The sequence below is a fragment of the Anguilla anguilla genome, chromosome 14, assembly GCF_013347855.1.
Source record: "Anguilla anguilla isolate fAngAng1 chromosome 14, fAngAng1.pri, whole genome shotgun sequence".
Taxonomy (NCBI): Eukaryota; Metazoa; Chordata; class Actinopteri; order Anguilliformes; family Anguillidae; genus Anguilla; species Anguilla anguilla.
Window position 1 is genome coordinate 4,810,194 of NC_049214.1, and position 15,438 is coordinate 4,825,631.

A 15,438-nucleotide genomic window follows, 5' to 3' on the forward strand; every position below is an offset into this window, starting at 1 on the left:
ACTTTGAATTGCAATTTGATTTGTCTGAAAGGTGCTGTATAAATAAAGTTTGATTGATTGATTGATTGATTGATTGATATAAACGAGTGGTGTAGACTGAAGGAATACTGTCTCTCTGGACTGTGGGGTGGATAAACAGTTATTCACCGATTGATCGAGGAGTGACAATGATAAATGATAAAGATTGATTTAGGATTTAAACTGATATGAAGCGGTGGTCTGGTGAGGGTGGGTCATTTTTGGCCCTGTGGATACGGGGTGCAATGCATACATAACATGGAGACAACACAAGGATTTAAACAAACATGCATATCTGTGAAAATAACATTTATTTTTGGTTTTAATCACTGGAATTATTCTGTGAGTAAAAAAACACATGCATGTAAAAATGTAAAAAAATTTTTTGTTCAAACATGGTTTGTTGAGCAATATAAATAATAAACATTTCTGTAGAATTCAGCATTACCTCATGATGATTTGTGAATGTGTGCGTGTGCGCGCATGCGCGTGCATGTGTATGCGTGTCAGTGACAGTACAGTCTCGTTGATTCCTCGTGCAAGAATTTAGAATTTCTTCAGTCCATACAACACTGTATATGTGACCGGTCATATAGGGCTCCATTTTCCAGCTGTCAGTCATGGCGGAAATTTGCCAATGGCTTGCGGTGAGCAGCCCTCTCGCTGGCCAAGTGATATTTTCATCAGGATTTTTAATTTGCCTGGGCCTCTTTGCTAACTCCCTGACTCTGACGGTGCGCTGAAGTGGGAGGAGAGCTGCTGTTGGGGTTGTGTCTGTGAAAATCAGCCAACGCACTGTAATTTTGGTGCGGCGCATTGCAATTTTGGTGTCAGCGTAGTTCGCGATTTACGCCTGTGCCTCCCACCTACTCAGAGCAGCTCTATGGCGCAAGTCAGAGCCCAGCATGTGGTGAGTCGCTAATTTTGTGGGGCTTGCCCAAGCAATGTGCGCATATGATGATCATACGCTGTCCAATGCTGTCCGGAAAATAGATCCAAGAATTTTCAGTGCAGGGACCCAGTCTGCGAAAATCATGATAGCAGATAATTAGCATCTGCGTCACATGGCCTAGCGTTCTCTTATGTTCCGGATCCAACCCACACAAACACGTGCATGTGCACCAGGGATCAGCAGCTCACGGACCTCGAGGGCCGAGAACTGCTGGTTTTCCACCCTCCCTTTGCCTGGGAGTCAGGTGTGAAGGCAGACAGTCAGGCCAATCAGTAGTACTAATTACCCGGGAGAAAAGAAAGCCAGGGCTGGATTTGGATTTGAGGGCCAGAGTTGACGATCCCTGATGTTCACTCTCTCTTACATACGAACGGTCATGGACTTACTCGCGCAGACACGCACTGTTTGCATGCAACCGCACACACACACACACACACACACACAGACACACACTCTCACACACACACACACGCACACACAATCTCTCTCATGTGTGGCACAGACGTAAACGCGCACACGTAGGGTTGTTTACAAATTTACAGAAATGCTGTCTAAACCCCTCAAAGCTTAAATGCGACGAAGCTAGCCCTTTCCACAGGCCTGTAGCTGTAACTGAAAGGGGGTAAACCCAGGGAGATTCATGGGGATGGCTGCTGTGACCTTGAGGTGTCTGTCTTCGGTGCCGTTTTTACTGCTGCAGGGGGGCCGGTGCAGTTGCATCTCTTCTCTCCCCCCTCCCCTTGGTGACTGATAGGGGCGTGGCTTAAACTACATGCAGGGAAGGTGGGGGGGGGGGGGTTATTCAGATGAATTTCATCTGGAGAAAGGCATGGGGCTGTGCGCAGTCTTACGATTTGATGTGGTTATTCGGTGTCATTGTAACCTGCCGGACAGTTATTCACACTAACCAGGTTTCAAACCAGTTTGAACTGCATGGTTAGAAATTGGCAGCTTTGTGTACAAGAGTCCACGCTGGATAAAAGGGACTCGATCCTTTTAAAATGTACTCAATCAGAGCTGATGCTACACTGAGAATTTTGCTACGTTGCTGCAGCCTTCAGCTCAGCAACCCGCAGGCAATAAGCTAATGTCCCAAAGCAGCTGCAAACTGGGCACTGTTGGGTGGTTGAAAGGTTTGCCAATTCGGTTTTCATGAAAAGAACATAAATCCTCCCCTCCCCCCTTCAAAACGAACACCTCTATCCAAGGTGAATGTGGTTCTAAAAGTGTTGTTTTGTTTTCTGGAGTGCGTATTTGTGATGTTTGTCCTTGCCAGGTATAGGTGTACTCATTCCCATATCTGAGATGCACATAATTGCTCTTTTGGATATTATCAGTGTTTCAGTAGTTATCATTGCATCAGTTTTGACTGTGTCATCTTGTCGACAATTTGGATGTTTATTTGTCTGTTTGTTGTTGTTGACCATCAGTTCTGCTTTGGCAGTGTGGTCTACCAGACATAAATGACTCATATGCAGTACTGGCACAAATTACGGAAACGCTATGCTTCAAGAAGTTTAGTACTCTTAAAACTTCTGTGCCCTTTCTTCTGTTGTTGTTTCTCAGAGCCATTTTCGTCTGTAAAAATGCGTTTGAAACAGCTATCTTCTTGTCCATGAGTGGTAATGGCATTATGTAACCATCGGTAATTTGAAATAAATTATGTAAGCCAAAAAAGGAATTGCATTGAATATTTTCATTTTATGTCGAAAAATACTGGACAAAGAAATGCTTGTTCAAGTCGACTATAACATTTCCCGCAGTAAGATGCATTAGACCACTCAATTACTCTATGCAGGTAGGAACTATTACATAGAGGAAGGTGTAATGAATATTATTTGTAGCTATAACACAAATTCTAATTATTTCTTCATTTTTGTTTCATGTTGATATTCTATTTATTACATATTACATTGATTGTGCCAAAAAGAGAAAATGTTGCAAGATATTGCATTAGTCATCAAACCGTGAGAAATGAAGTTCTTTCATAATTTGTGCCAGTACTGTACATTAAGATGCTCAGCTCGAACGTGTGCACAGACAGGCCTGTAGCCTAAGGCTCGAGCTCTGGCTTTTTTTTTTGACCGACTGGCCAATGGCGGACGCCGTTTTGTCCTGTCAGGGGTAGAGTGGGTCGAGGTCAGGTTTCCTTTGGATACCAGTGCATCAGCTCCTGCATATGACTTGACTGGGCCCTCAGGCTACCAGTACTCTCCAGAGAGAGACATATTTTCCCTCCCATCGGTGCTATGTCTCCTGTAGTACTGTTGGGTAAAAAATGGTCGCTGGCTTTTCTGTAGGACTGCACGACATGAGATGGACACTAGTTTCGTGGAATGTTTTGAATACAATAACGTGGACTCCTTATGTCATACTGACAGAACAAACGCTTTTTTTTTCTGCCCCTACTGACCTTACTTCCCCAGCTGATGCAGCCAAACTCCTGCCCCGTCCCCCAGAGACATTTAAATGACTAAATTAATTAACTACATTATTACCAAGATGCCACATTGATGGACGTCTGGTGTATGTCCCCTAAAAATGACGTCCCTAAAGGTGTTGTAATCTGCAGTGTCAAAATCTTTGGGTTTCCCCGCAATCACAGCCACTACATAAGGGACTTGTCTCCAGACCAGGGGTGCGCAACTCCGGTCCTGGAGGGCCGATCTGCGTGCTGGTTTTTGTTCCAACCGATTACCATTTCTTACAGCTCTATAAACCACACTGCTTCATTCCTGTACTTGAGCACAGCACAATCTCTAGGATACACTTACAGTCTGCGGCTGTAGCTGGTTCTTATACACATGTCAGATCAAGATATGATTGGGCTAATTAAATAAATGTTGGCAAATGTCTGCACAAAATCCTGAAATGGATTGGCCCTAGCTGTGCACCCCTGCTGCAGACTAAATCCTCTGTGCAGCAGTGTTCTGCCACACTGTGCCACAGATGTGCATTTGACAGGTTTAGCTGCAGCCCGTCTGCAGCCTTGATTTCCCTGCTGCATTAGAGACCCGAGCAGCCGCATCGGTCCCTCTGCAACGCCCGACGTTATCCTGCCGCACGCATAACGAGTAAAACGCAGACCGCGAAGCCAGATGGCTTTCCCGTGGTTTATTTGAGCTACACAACGGCAGTTTTAGCAGCGCGCTCGGCTGCGACCCTGCGGCCGACATGCGTGTACGGTCGACGCGTCCGGACTGCGGCGCGTGAGCATCGCCCGTTTCTGACGCTGCCGTGGCAACCTCGCAGCGAGTAAACTCGCGAGACGCTGGCTAGATCTGGCGGCCCAGACAGAGAGCCGTTCTGCGGCTTTAGCCGAGGCTCGCGGGCGTTTACGTCTCGCACTGGAACCGCTTCTGTTTTTGGCAACGTTTAGCCACTTCGTGCCTCTCGTGGTTCGGTTATGAAATTGCGGCTTTCATGATCAAACTGCACGCTTTACTGTGCTGTCCTGACAGGAAGAAGTGCACAGAACTCTAATACTGAACTACGTTAATGATGCCAGGGGTATAAACCACAATCGACATAATCGCCCTCTACAACCTACAACTGTAGACGTGCTCTAGATTATTCATGGGCAATTAACTGAGTGGGCCTACTGTGCTGCGTATGTGTGTGTACTATAGATCAGGGTTCAGCCTAGTTCAACAGGATGATTGACATAAGAGAAATAAAAAAAACAAGGCAAACGTGGTTAAATAGCCAGCCTGGTGGTAGCTATACATGACCTGCAACTATCTTATACATGTCACATGCAGTATCTTACTGTTTACTTGCATTACAGTTTACATAAACTGTATTAACATCGAATGTGTATTGCATTGAATGTGTTTACCTGAGCTAAGTTGTGCCACACACATAGGGAATTTAATTACAGAGCTATTAAAAACCTGCTGCACTTCTAAAAATGAATTTAGAGGACAGCACTGTCATTGTTCTTTAAACGAGGGTGCGGTCAAAACGATGCAGAAGTCAAAAGAACAGCTCAGTTTTTAGTGAGAGGAGATTTCATAAATCGGTCTCGCGACCTTCCGGCTGGGATCATAGAATTACACGAAAATCATAGGCGCGAAATCTGTAAAAGAAAAAAATATTGCGGGGGATAATTCTTTAAGCAGAGAACGGGGATTACACAGAAGCTGGGTGGCGAAACAAACGCGGCGCCGAACAGCAAACAACACAAACAGATGGGGCGTGCAGTGTGAGCCGCGAGCCATATGCTCCGCTTCTCTCCTCGCTCGCGGACTGCTACCGTCCCTTCTCCATGGCTAGCTAATTACACACACGCGCACACGCGCGCGCGCGCGCACACACACACACACACACAGAGGCCATACCAACACATGCGCTTACGCGCACGACACAGATATGCGCAAATATTGCAGATATCGTCTATGTAATGCTGTTTTGTACTCTTTCCAAAATTTGAATTTTTTCTCAAAGCCAGTGGATTTTTTTTGTACAAATGGTGACATTGTGGGTGGATAGAGCTAAATATAGAACACTAGTGACAACTGGCATTTTCACAACATGCTGATGGCAACAAAAACTACCAATTTAGAAAAGGCAAACATAGCTCACATATTCTGTGAACCCTTAAAAATGCGTGTTAAAATCAAATTTTTATTAATTTATGTTGGCTTAAAATCTGTTACCAGTATTGTGTGAATTGTAGAATACATTATGAAATGATAATAATAAAATAACTTGGCATATTGCTTTTAAACATGGCAGTGAGAAAGGCGTTAGGTTTGTATTTTTCCAGTATATTTTGGAATTCAGATGATCTTTTGGCCTTCACAGTCATGCACTGAGGAGCTGTGTAATTTAAATCTTTTATTTAAGTCCAAATGGGACTGTGATTATTATTTTTTTTAAAGGCACTCTGTTAAACAGCTCACAGACTAATGAAACATGTTCATAGGAGATTTATTGACAATTTCAAGTATTAGTTTTGCTGTCTGATTCTGGGCTTGCTATCTGCAGAATGGATAGGCCTGCTTACCTGAATGTGAGGGTGAGGGTGTTGTTACTCCCTGAGGAAATTATGAACTGAAATAGAACTGGCGAGAAAGAGGCGGGGTGGGGTGAGGTGGGGTGGGGGGGGGGGGGGGTGCCAAAAACAGCTGACAGGCGCAGGAGTGGATGTTGGCAATTTTTATACTTCTCAAGAAAAACTGTTCGGCTGGTTCAGGTCGCTGTCCAAGCAGTGTGTAAACTGAAATCCTGTAGACTTTAAAATTAAAACTACAATTAATCTCATATATTCTGTGAACCCATTTGAAAATTAATTTAATGATACCTCCGTCTTATAACAACCAACATTCCCCAGATTTTGGGCCTGTTTTTTGACGTTTGATGTCCTCGGGGGTGGGGGGGGAGGGTGTGGGGGGGGGGGGGGGGGGGTCTGAATGTTGGCTACAGTGTTGCCAAAAAAATCTCACCAGAAGTCACTATAGGCTCTCTGAAATGTCGCTAAAAGTCACTAGATTGCGTGATGACATCCAGTGGCATCACTAGGGTTGGTGTCACCCAGTGCGGGGGAGCGGGGCGGTGGTGCTACCGTGTTAGTGGGGGGGTGCTAACTTGTTACAGGGGGGCTGGGGGCATTACGGTAGCAGTCCCCCCCCCCCCCCCCACTAACATGGTGACGTCAGATGCAACGTCATTCGCAACTTCTTGCTGTTGCTTGACAAAGAAAATGGAGGTTGCCAAAGTTGCAAGATGTTGCTAGGAATGTCAAAAAGTCGCTAAATCTAGTAACAAAATTGGCAACACTGGTTGGCTATGTTGCGGGTGGCAGAGTGGGCGAAGTCAGAATGGTGAGAGAGGCTCTGCTGCTATTCATTTCAGACGAGGTCCTGCAGGATGGACTCGGGGGAGAAGGCTGTGCGGCTTGGGATTCTATCTGCGACGTTGTCTACTTCTGAATGTTAATAATACAGGACGTGGAAATTTATAGCTGCAAATAGAGCTTTACCACTTTCATTATGATGAATTGCTTCTCCACTGTTATTGATTATGATGCATCGAGCAGTGCATCTGAGGACAACAGGATCCGGCCGCTGTAATGTTTACAAGCTCACTGGTCCAGCGAACGCGCAAAATACCCTGAACCGCGAGTCACATGACCGCCTCTGATACGTCTCTCCCTGTCTTTCGCAGAGATTATGAATGATGTCATCAAGAAGGTGAAAAAGAAGGGAGAATGGAAGGTAAGCCGCTGCCAGATTTGAGCGGGTTCTTCTAACTCACGTCCACGTTGAGGTAGAAGGGTTACATACTTCACACCTCGCGTTCACCACTTTCTCTCCTGCCGTCTTTCTCTCTCTTCCCTTCAGATTTTAAACTCTCAGCTGTTTCTCACATCTTTTTCCTGTCAGCCTCTCTTCCCCGTCTCGTGTTTTTGTCGTGTCGTGCGCCAAGTCCTTACCTGACGCTTGCCCGTTTCTCCCCCCCGCTCCTGTTTCATCTCCTGCCTCCTGACTGGTCGCCCCCTTTCTCTCCGGTGTCACGCGGGCTTCTCACCTTTGGCTCGCGCTCCTCGTTGCAGGCTCTAATTGTGGACCAGCTCAGCATGAGGATGCTCTCCTCCTGCTGCAAGATGACGGACATCATGACGGAGGGGATCACCAGTGAGTTGCGAAGCTTCGCCTGTGTCTCACACACGCTTTCTCCTGGCTACCACCCTACTTCTGCTGCTTATTACCTTAATATGCACACCACCTCTACTGCGACACAAACAACCTGTACTGCTGTGTAAGGGGCGACGTAGCTCAGGAGGTAAGACCGATTGTCTGGCAGTCGGAGGGTTGCCGGTTCAAACCCCGCCCTGGGCTTGTCGAAGTGTCCTTGAGCAAGACACCTAACCCCTAACTGCTCTGGCGAATGAGAGGCGTCAATTGTAAAGCGCTTTGGATAAAAGCGCTATATAAATGCAGTCCATTTACCATTTACCAGCCACTTCAGCACACACTACCGTACTTCTGTGTTGTGCCCCTCATACACACAGAGGCTACTACTACTGCAAACACCTTACTGTATATACATGCGGCCTTTAGTGCTGTTTTCACACACCAAGATGTGGTGCGTATGCTATACATCACCTGTAAACCATCACTGATACGTTCTGTCTTGCTACACTCCTGTGCCAGTAGTCTTGTATACAGGACACAACCTCTGCTTCCCTACTGAACATCAGCTTCCGCTACTGTGATTATCACCTTTCAGCCGCGTGTCTAACCTCTCTCTCCTCTAGTTGTGGAAGATATAAACAAGCGCAGAGAACCTTTACCCAGCCTGGAGGCCATTTACTTGATCACCCCCACTGACAAGGTAAACTGTACTATTTACTATACAGCATACACACAAACACACGCATATATGTGTAGTATGTCCCTCTCACACACACACTCACACCCCACACATGCGCGCATATACATATATGTGTGCACACACATGCACACGCCCACCCAGACATATACATACACGTGCACATACTACACATTGATACAATGACCCACAGTTCACAGTCCACCCACACAAATCTGCGTTACCCTGACACCCTTCAGCTTGATCCCATGCACAGTGTCTCATGATTTTTGACGATAGCTTCAATTTGACTCGTATCAGCAGAACAGGAAGAGATGCAAAGCCCTCTTTCTCATTGCCTCACTTGCTTACTCACTCAGTGAACTTCTAGATTAGCCACTCGCATAACTACTGGATTGGCTACTGTCTCACATAACTGCTTGTTTAGACACGTATTCACTCGGTTAACTACTCATTTGTCACACACTCACTTAGGAAGGTACTTTGTTGGTTCGCTATTGTCACTTCGCTACAAGTTTGGTCACTCACTCATTCAGCTATTGGACTGGTTCAATTTGCTACTGCATTGGACAGTTTGTTACTCAGCCTCTATTGGTCACTTGCTCACTCAATTAACTGGCTGTTTGTTTGGTTACTCTCTCACTGATTCGATTGGTCTGTCACTCACTTGGTCACTCATTGGCTTGCTGGCTCATTTGCTAACTCAGTCAAGCTGAAAGGCTCAGCGGCAGTGCACAGGCAGGCACACACACAAACTCTCTCCGTATGGAGACCTGTCTCTCACAGTGCTCTTTCTTCATTTATTTTCCAGTCCGTGAACACCCTCATTGCAGACTTCAAAGACCCGCAGTCATCCAAATACAAGGCAGCCCATGTGTTCTTCACAGACTGTGAGTACCCACACAAGTCCTTCTGTCACCACAGAAAGCTACGAAAAATACAGCAGAAATACTTATACTTCTGCAGTCTATATCAAATCAATTCAACTCCCACGACACAGACAAATCTTAACTGAACTGAAGGACAGTTGGATAAAATAGTCAAGTAGTCAAGGAAACAATTTAGGTCGTTTTATGAAATAATTTTGTTCAGTGTGGGTGAGTTTTGGAATATTTGCTGAAGCTTTGTTGCTGTTACCTATGAGATTCAACATCAAATCTTAAGTCCAGGTTTAAACATGAGAAAGATCGACTCAACCAACTCAATAGCATGTTGCCATGGAAACTGTTATTTAATTTTTCAGTCTCATTATGGCTGTTGTCACAGTTTTTAATGTGAACTAGGCATTATTGACTTTACCAGTTACCTCTGAGAAAAGCTGTAACATTCCAACAATTTGGTTCCATCTCCAAGTGACTCGTTCAGAAGGTGCAGTTTAACCCTTGTGTTCTGTTTACTTATTAGCACCAGTGAAACTATTAGTCTGGGCCAAATATACCCTGGATATTATTGGGGTTTTAAAGCAATACAGAAATATAATGTATGCAAACATACTCAATATATATAGTTTAATCTCAACCCCAAACACTATAAACAGTATATATAATGGCTGCCTCTGCTAGTTCACATTTGTACACATTGAAAGTGTCATTCATTTTTTGTGGTAAAGATGTGATTTCTATGAATCCACTATAATGATGGCATGGGGGGGCGTACATCATGTTTATCTGTGAAACATCCAAATGAAACTGAAATTGGCTGCGGTTCTATTATATTGCATTAGTCCCATAATAGCGTGATTACTGATGGGAGCTTTAAGAACCCCAAAATGGGTGGAGCTACTCCATGCTGCCAGTCATTAAGATCAATGAATTTGAATAAATTAAAAATGAAACAGTGATTGGTTCAAATGAGTGAGCAGCTTATGAAACATCATCAGTCCAAATAAGGAGAGACCAATGCAGCGTAAGACAGCGTAAGATGTCCTGCCGCGAAAATAAAAGCGTAGCTACTGTCATTCTGAAGTGCAATGCAAAATACTATAGAATGTGTCATATAATGGGAATAAGTGGTGATGGGAGTATGTTGTGATGATGGTTTGCATGAGTCTGAGCTGACGTGTCTCTTAACTGAGGGGGTGGGGTTATTTGGTGCTTCTCAGCTTGCCCCGACCCCCTCTTCAGTGAGCTGGTGAAAAGCCGCGCCTCCAAAACCATCAAGACCCTGACTGAGATCAACATCGCCTTCCTGCCCTATGAGTCACAGGTCAGCCCCCCGCCATCACCTCACCCTGAGGCCCCTACACACCACCCCCCCCTCCCCCCCCCCCCCCCCCCCCCCCCCCCCGCCTGCACCTCACCCTGAGACCCCTACGCAAAGTAAACAGAGAGAAATGGAGCGAGAGAGAGCGAGAGGGAGACAGATACAGAGATAGATTATGTATACTTGTAAATAAATATATTCTTGTTTAGTTTCACAGTACCAAAGAAACACAATGAAATATTCACATTTGCTAACTGCATTTCATGCCTATAAAGCAAAATGAATTGATTTGAATTGATACATTGAATTGAGAGACAGAGAGGAGTACTGATGAGAAGATAAGAAAAGAGCAGTGGAGAATATTTTAGAGTGGGAGAAAGAGAGGGAACAGAGTGGAATAAAAGGAAGAGAGAGTGGGAGAAAGAGAAGGAATAGAGTGGAATAAAAGGAAGAGAGAGTGGGAGAAAGAGAAGGAATAGAGTGGAATGAAAGGAAGAGAGAGTGGGAGAAAGAGAAGGAATAGAGTGGAATAAAAGGAAGAGAGAGTGGGAGAAAGAGAGGGAATAGAGTGGAATGAAAGGAAGAGAGAGTGGGAGAAAGAGAAGGAATAGAGTGGGAGAAAGAGAAGGAATAGAGAGTGGGAGAAAGAGAAGGAATAGAGAGTGGAATGAAAGGAAGAGAGAGTGGGAGAAAGAGAAGGAATATAGAGTGGAATAAAAGGAAGAGAGAGTGGGAGAAAGAGAGGGAATAGAGCGGAATAAAAGGAAGAGAGAGTGGGAGAAAGAGAGGGAATAGAGAGTGGAATGAAAGATGTACGTTTCTTCATAGCCGTAACAGTTTCCACGAAGGACTGACTCAGTGCTCGAACGCACTCTGCCGACGATCTCTGAGTCGGTGTACTGCCCGACCCACAATCCCTTGCTGCTGTCCTCAGTGGTTAATTCACAAGAATGAAGAGGGTTTGCTTCTGGGGAGATGCTCCCTCTCGCTGGGTCTCGGCTCGCTCCCGCCCCAGATCTTTGACGTCATTGGCTGGTGATGCATCACGTGTCCCCTGGCAGCCAATAGGAGGCTGAGAAGAGAGGGCCTGGGTGACAAGAGGAAACCATCTGCATGCCAGAAGGACAGTCACATGACCTTGCACATATGGGCAGTGGGGGGGGGGGGGGGGGGGGGGGGGGGCACAGAAATGGGCAGGGCTGTAGGGGAAGAGAGGGAGAGATAGAGAAAAAGAGAAGTGATATGATAGAGGAGAGATAAATAGCGAAGGAGAATTCCAGATTGTTCGAGGGCGGGTGGAGCAGAAGGGTAAGAGAGGGAGGGAAGGAGAGATAGATTGTAATACAGACTGAAAGATGGTGGGACAGAGAAAGAGAGCTCTAGACACAGAGAGGGAGGGAAAGAGATAGATAGTGATATAGAGTGAAAGATGGTGGGAGAAGGAAAAAGAGCACTAGACAGAGAGAGGGAAAGAAAGAGAGATAGATAGTAATATAGACTGAAAGATGGGGTAGGAGAGGGGGAGGCGGAGGCTGGTGAACCATAGCTGTCATAGTGCATTTGCCCACACAGTAAAGAACACAGCCGCCCCCTTAAGACAGATCTGTTCACCAACACGTGGACTGCATTAAAAAAAAAAACAAAAAAAAAAAAAGACAATGAACATCGTGTGTCTTCTGGTGATCTCCATCGCCTGTCACATACAGCATTCATGTACCCCTGGCATCCTGTGTGTTTACCTGTATTTGTACACAACAGGACATGCTGGAGCCAGGCCACTCATGCTGATTTTCAGCAACCCTCTCACTGCCCACTGGCTCCTGCTTTACGTGCCCAGACCACATATTTCTCTTCAGTTTGTGCCTCCATTTTGTTAACCGCCAGTCACTGTGAATCACATCAAGGGCCTGATTCGCTAAGACCTTTAGCACGAGGACAACCTTTTAGCACACGCAAAACTAATACCGCAACCAGTGATTGGTGCAAAACAAATACCGGGACCAATCAGTGGTCATGTTATTGGTTTTGCGTGTGCTAAAAGATTTTAGTAAATCAGGCCCCTGGTGTCTCAGCTGTCAAGCGGCCATTGTTCTCCCTCTCCTCCTCCTCCTCCTCCTCCTCCTCCTACATTTATTTAAAGCAGATGAGTGCGACACTGTTGACCTGTGCTCGATGTGCCCGTAACGCCCCCTCTCCCACAACCCACAATGCACCCTTTGCACACAGGTGTTCTCTCTGGACAATCCGGACGCCTTCCAGAGCTTCTACAGCCCCCACAAGACCCAGCTGAAGAACCCGGTGATGGAGCGGCTGGCCGAGCAGCTGGCCACCCTGTGCGCCACGCTGAAGGAGTACCCCGCCGTGCGCTACCGGGGGTGAGCCACAGGGGGCGCCACACCGACTCGCTCACCGACTCACTCTTGCGCTGTCTCGTATTGGCCTCTCCGCCTCCCCCGGGGTCTAACTTCTCTGCCTGTTCCCACGCGGGTTGCCGTGGTTACACGAGCAGCCCACCACGCCGCACGCCGTTGGTGGTTCGACGCTCGCTCCGGTTACTGTGACCTTGTGAAAGCCTACGCGGTCTGTTTTAGTGCACAGTCTGTTTTAGGTTTTTTTATTTTTATTTTTTTACAGATTTAATGTACTGTGCGTAACGCACTTCTATTCTCTCCCTCCTCCTATTTCTATCTGTCCTACCCCATTGCCTTTCTCCCTCGCTCTCTCTCTACCTCTCTCCTAATTTCTCTCTCTTTCTCTCTCCCTCTTTCTCCCCTCTGTCATGTCCTCCCTTCTCTCTCTCTCTCTCTCTCTCTCTCTCTGTCTCTCTCTCTCTCTGGTTCTCGGCCTGTGCTCCTCTCTGTAGGGAGTACAAAGACAACGCCACCCTGGCTCAGCTGGTGCAGGACAAACTGGATGCGTACAAGGCTGACGACCCCACCATGGGCGAGGTGAGGGAGGGAGGGAGGGAGGAAGGGATTGTGGTGATATGTTGTGATTGATTGTTCTTTATATGTTTTAGATTTTTCTTTAATAGTTTATGACTTTCAAAAGAATATATCTTTTTACTGAACGAAAGCCTGTGGAATTGGAGGAACATTGGAAGAGTAGGCACATGGGACTGACGGGTGGCTCATTCCACTAAAACACTGGGTTTGGGTTTCAGTCTTAGCCACGCCCACCCTCCGGTCCCAGTGCTCGCTGTGACCTCCAGCCCCACAGGGGGGTGCATATTTTATTTAACCATTATTTCACCAGGAAAACCCCATTGAGATTGAAATCTTTTCTGCAAGGGGGACCTGACATGAAACACAAAGTTACCCAATAAGACTTACACCTAACAAAATGTACAAACATCAAATGGGGAATGAGACAGGTGTAACAATAATTAAAAGTACAGAAGAGGTTAAAAGTAGGAGCATACATCGGTCACAGAGTCATGAATTGCATGTTTAAAGTCCACAATTGAAATTAATTTGTCAAGTTTAAAATTCTTTTGCAGATTGTTCCAACTATAAGGTGCAAAATATCTGAAACCCATCCTACCGAGTTCAGTAGTGGGATGAGGGACTTTAGAGAGCATAAATGAGCTTAATGCGGTGTGACCCCAAATTCCTGCCCTCCTCTTCCTCAGGGGCCAGACAAAGCTCGCTCTCAGCTCATCATCCTGGACCGGGCTTTCGATCCCGTCTCCCCCGTCCTGCACGAGCTCACCTTCCAGGCCATGGGCTACGACCTGCTGCCCATCGAGAACGACGTCTACAAGTACCGTGTCATTTCCTGTTCTGTCTCACCCTTTCATCCTCCTGTTGGGTCCTCAGGACCAGGGCTGGGGGGACAGTTCCGTTTCAATGCAGTCGGTTCTGTAAATGAATTTAAATTAAATTAACAATTTAAAAATGGGCTCACATTCACAGAAAAGATTGGAATGTTCTTAACTTAAAATTTGAAAGCTGATGTAACAGTCACTACTTGAAAGTACTGGACTTGGAATTTTGTAAAAACATTTTAAAAAACCTACTAGTTTTTTGGGATTAATAGTCTGTGGGGTCTGTGATGGTTTTTCCAATGAATGGATTTAATTTTGTTTCCATTAAATGACTGCATAGAAATGAAATTTATCTTAAATCTGTGCATAGAATGTTACCTAGCACCAATTGTAGGTGCTTGAAATATTTAAACAGCTTCTGTCTAAAAGCTGTTAGCCCACACTCAAATAAATCCACTTAACGTGTGTATATATAGATAGATGGGCAGGTGCATTTTTCTGGTGTTTACTGGGTATCGAATGTCCGTTTCTCAGTCTTACACGACACCGAGACGCGTTTTTCTTTTAACGAAGCCGAACGGCGGTGTAGCTTTTCCTGATTCTGACGTTAACGAACGTGTCCGCGCGCCTCGCAGGTACGAGACCAGCGGCATGGGAGACTCGCGCGAGAAGGAGGTGCTGCTGCACGAGGACGACGACCTGTGGGTGGCGCTGCGGCACAAGCACATCGCCGAGGTGTCCCAGTGAGTGACCCCCCCCCTTCCGTTCTGCAGTTTTGGGGCGTGGCTGGGTCCCAGGGGCGTGGCTGAAGGGCCATCCGTCAGAAGTCCCTCCCCTGGCTTTGCTGAATCCTTGGGGGGATACGTTGTTTTTTATGATATAGATTTCGTATTGCTGTTGTAGCCATCCCCAAAATCTAAATAGTGTGTCTCTTGGAGGACGCTAGGTGGCTAGTTTTCCAGTGTGAGAATCTGGTCTACGGTCTGGTGTAAAATCCTGACCACAGCAACGCCAGTGTAGCTGGCAGCTTTCCAGAGTCGGCTGCACACAGATACTCTCCGCCAATCATTGTGAGTCACGGTTAGCGTGTTAGCTGTTGAGCGGCCATAGCGTGCATGATTGGCTGTGCCATCTCCCAGGGACGGAGGGTTTTAGCTGGCCAGAT

General features: G+C 46.2%; 1 protein-coding gene across 2 annotated transcripts in view; it reads left to right on the plus strand.

The window, feature by feature from the left end:
- The window catches only part of stxbp1a (syntaxin binding protein 1a), a 43,935-nt gene that overhangs the window by 14,328 nt on the left and 14,169 nt on the right, over positions 1-15,438 (plus strand). For both annotated transcript variants that reach the window (XM_035391107.1, XM_035391108.1), the window contains exons 2-10: positions 7,139-7,188; positions 7,527-7,608; positions 8,232-8,308; positions 9,117-9,195; positions 10,407-10,510; positions 12,734-12,882; positions 13,371-13,455; positions 14,139-14,269; positions 14,909-15,016. In XM_035391107.1, the coding sequence (XP_035246998.1) occupies positions 7,139-7,188; positions 7,527-7,608; positions 8,232-8,308; positions 9,117-9,195; positions 10,407-10,510; positions 12,734-12,882; positions 13,371-13,455; positions 14,139-14,269; positions 14,909-15,016 (865 nt within the window). The remainder of the gene's footprint in view (positions 1-7,138; positions 7,189-7,526; positions 7,609-8,231; positions 8,309-9,116; positions 9,196-10,406; positions 10,511-12,733; positions 12,883-13,370; positions 13,456-14,138; positions 14,270-14,908; positions 15,017-15,438) is intronic.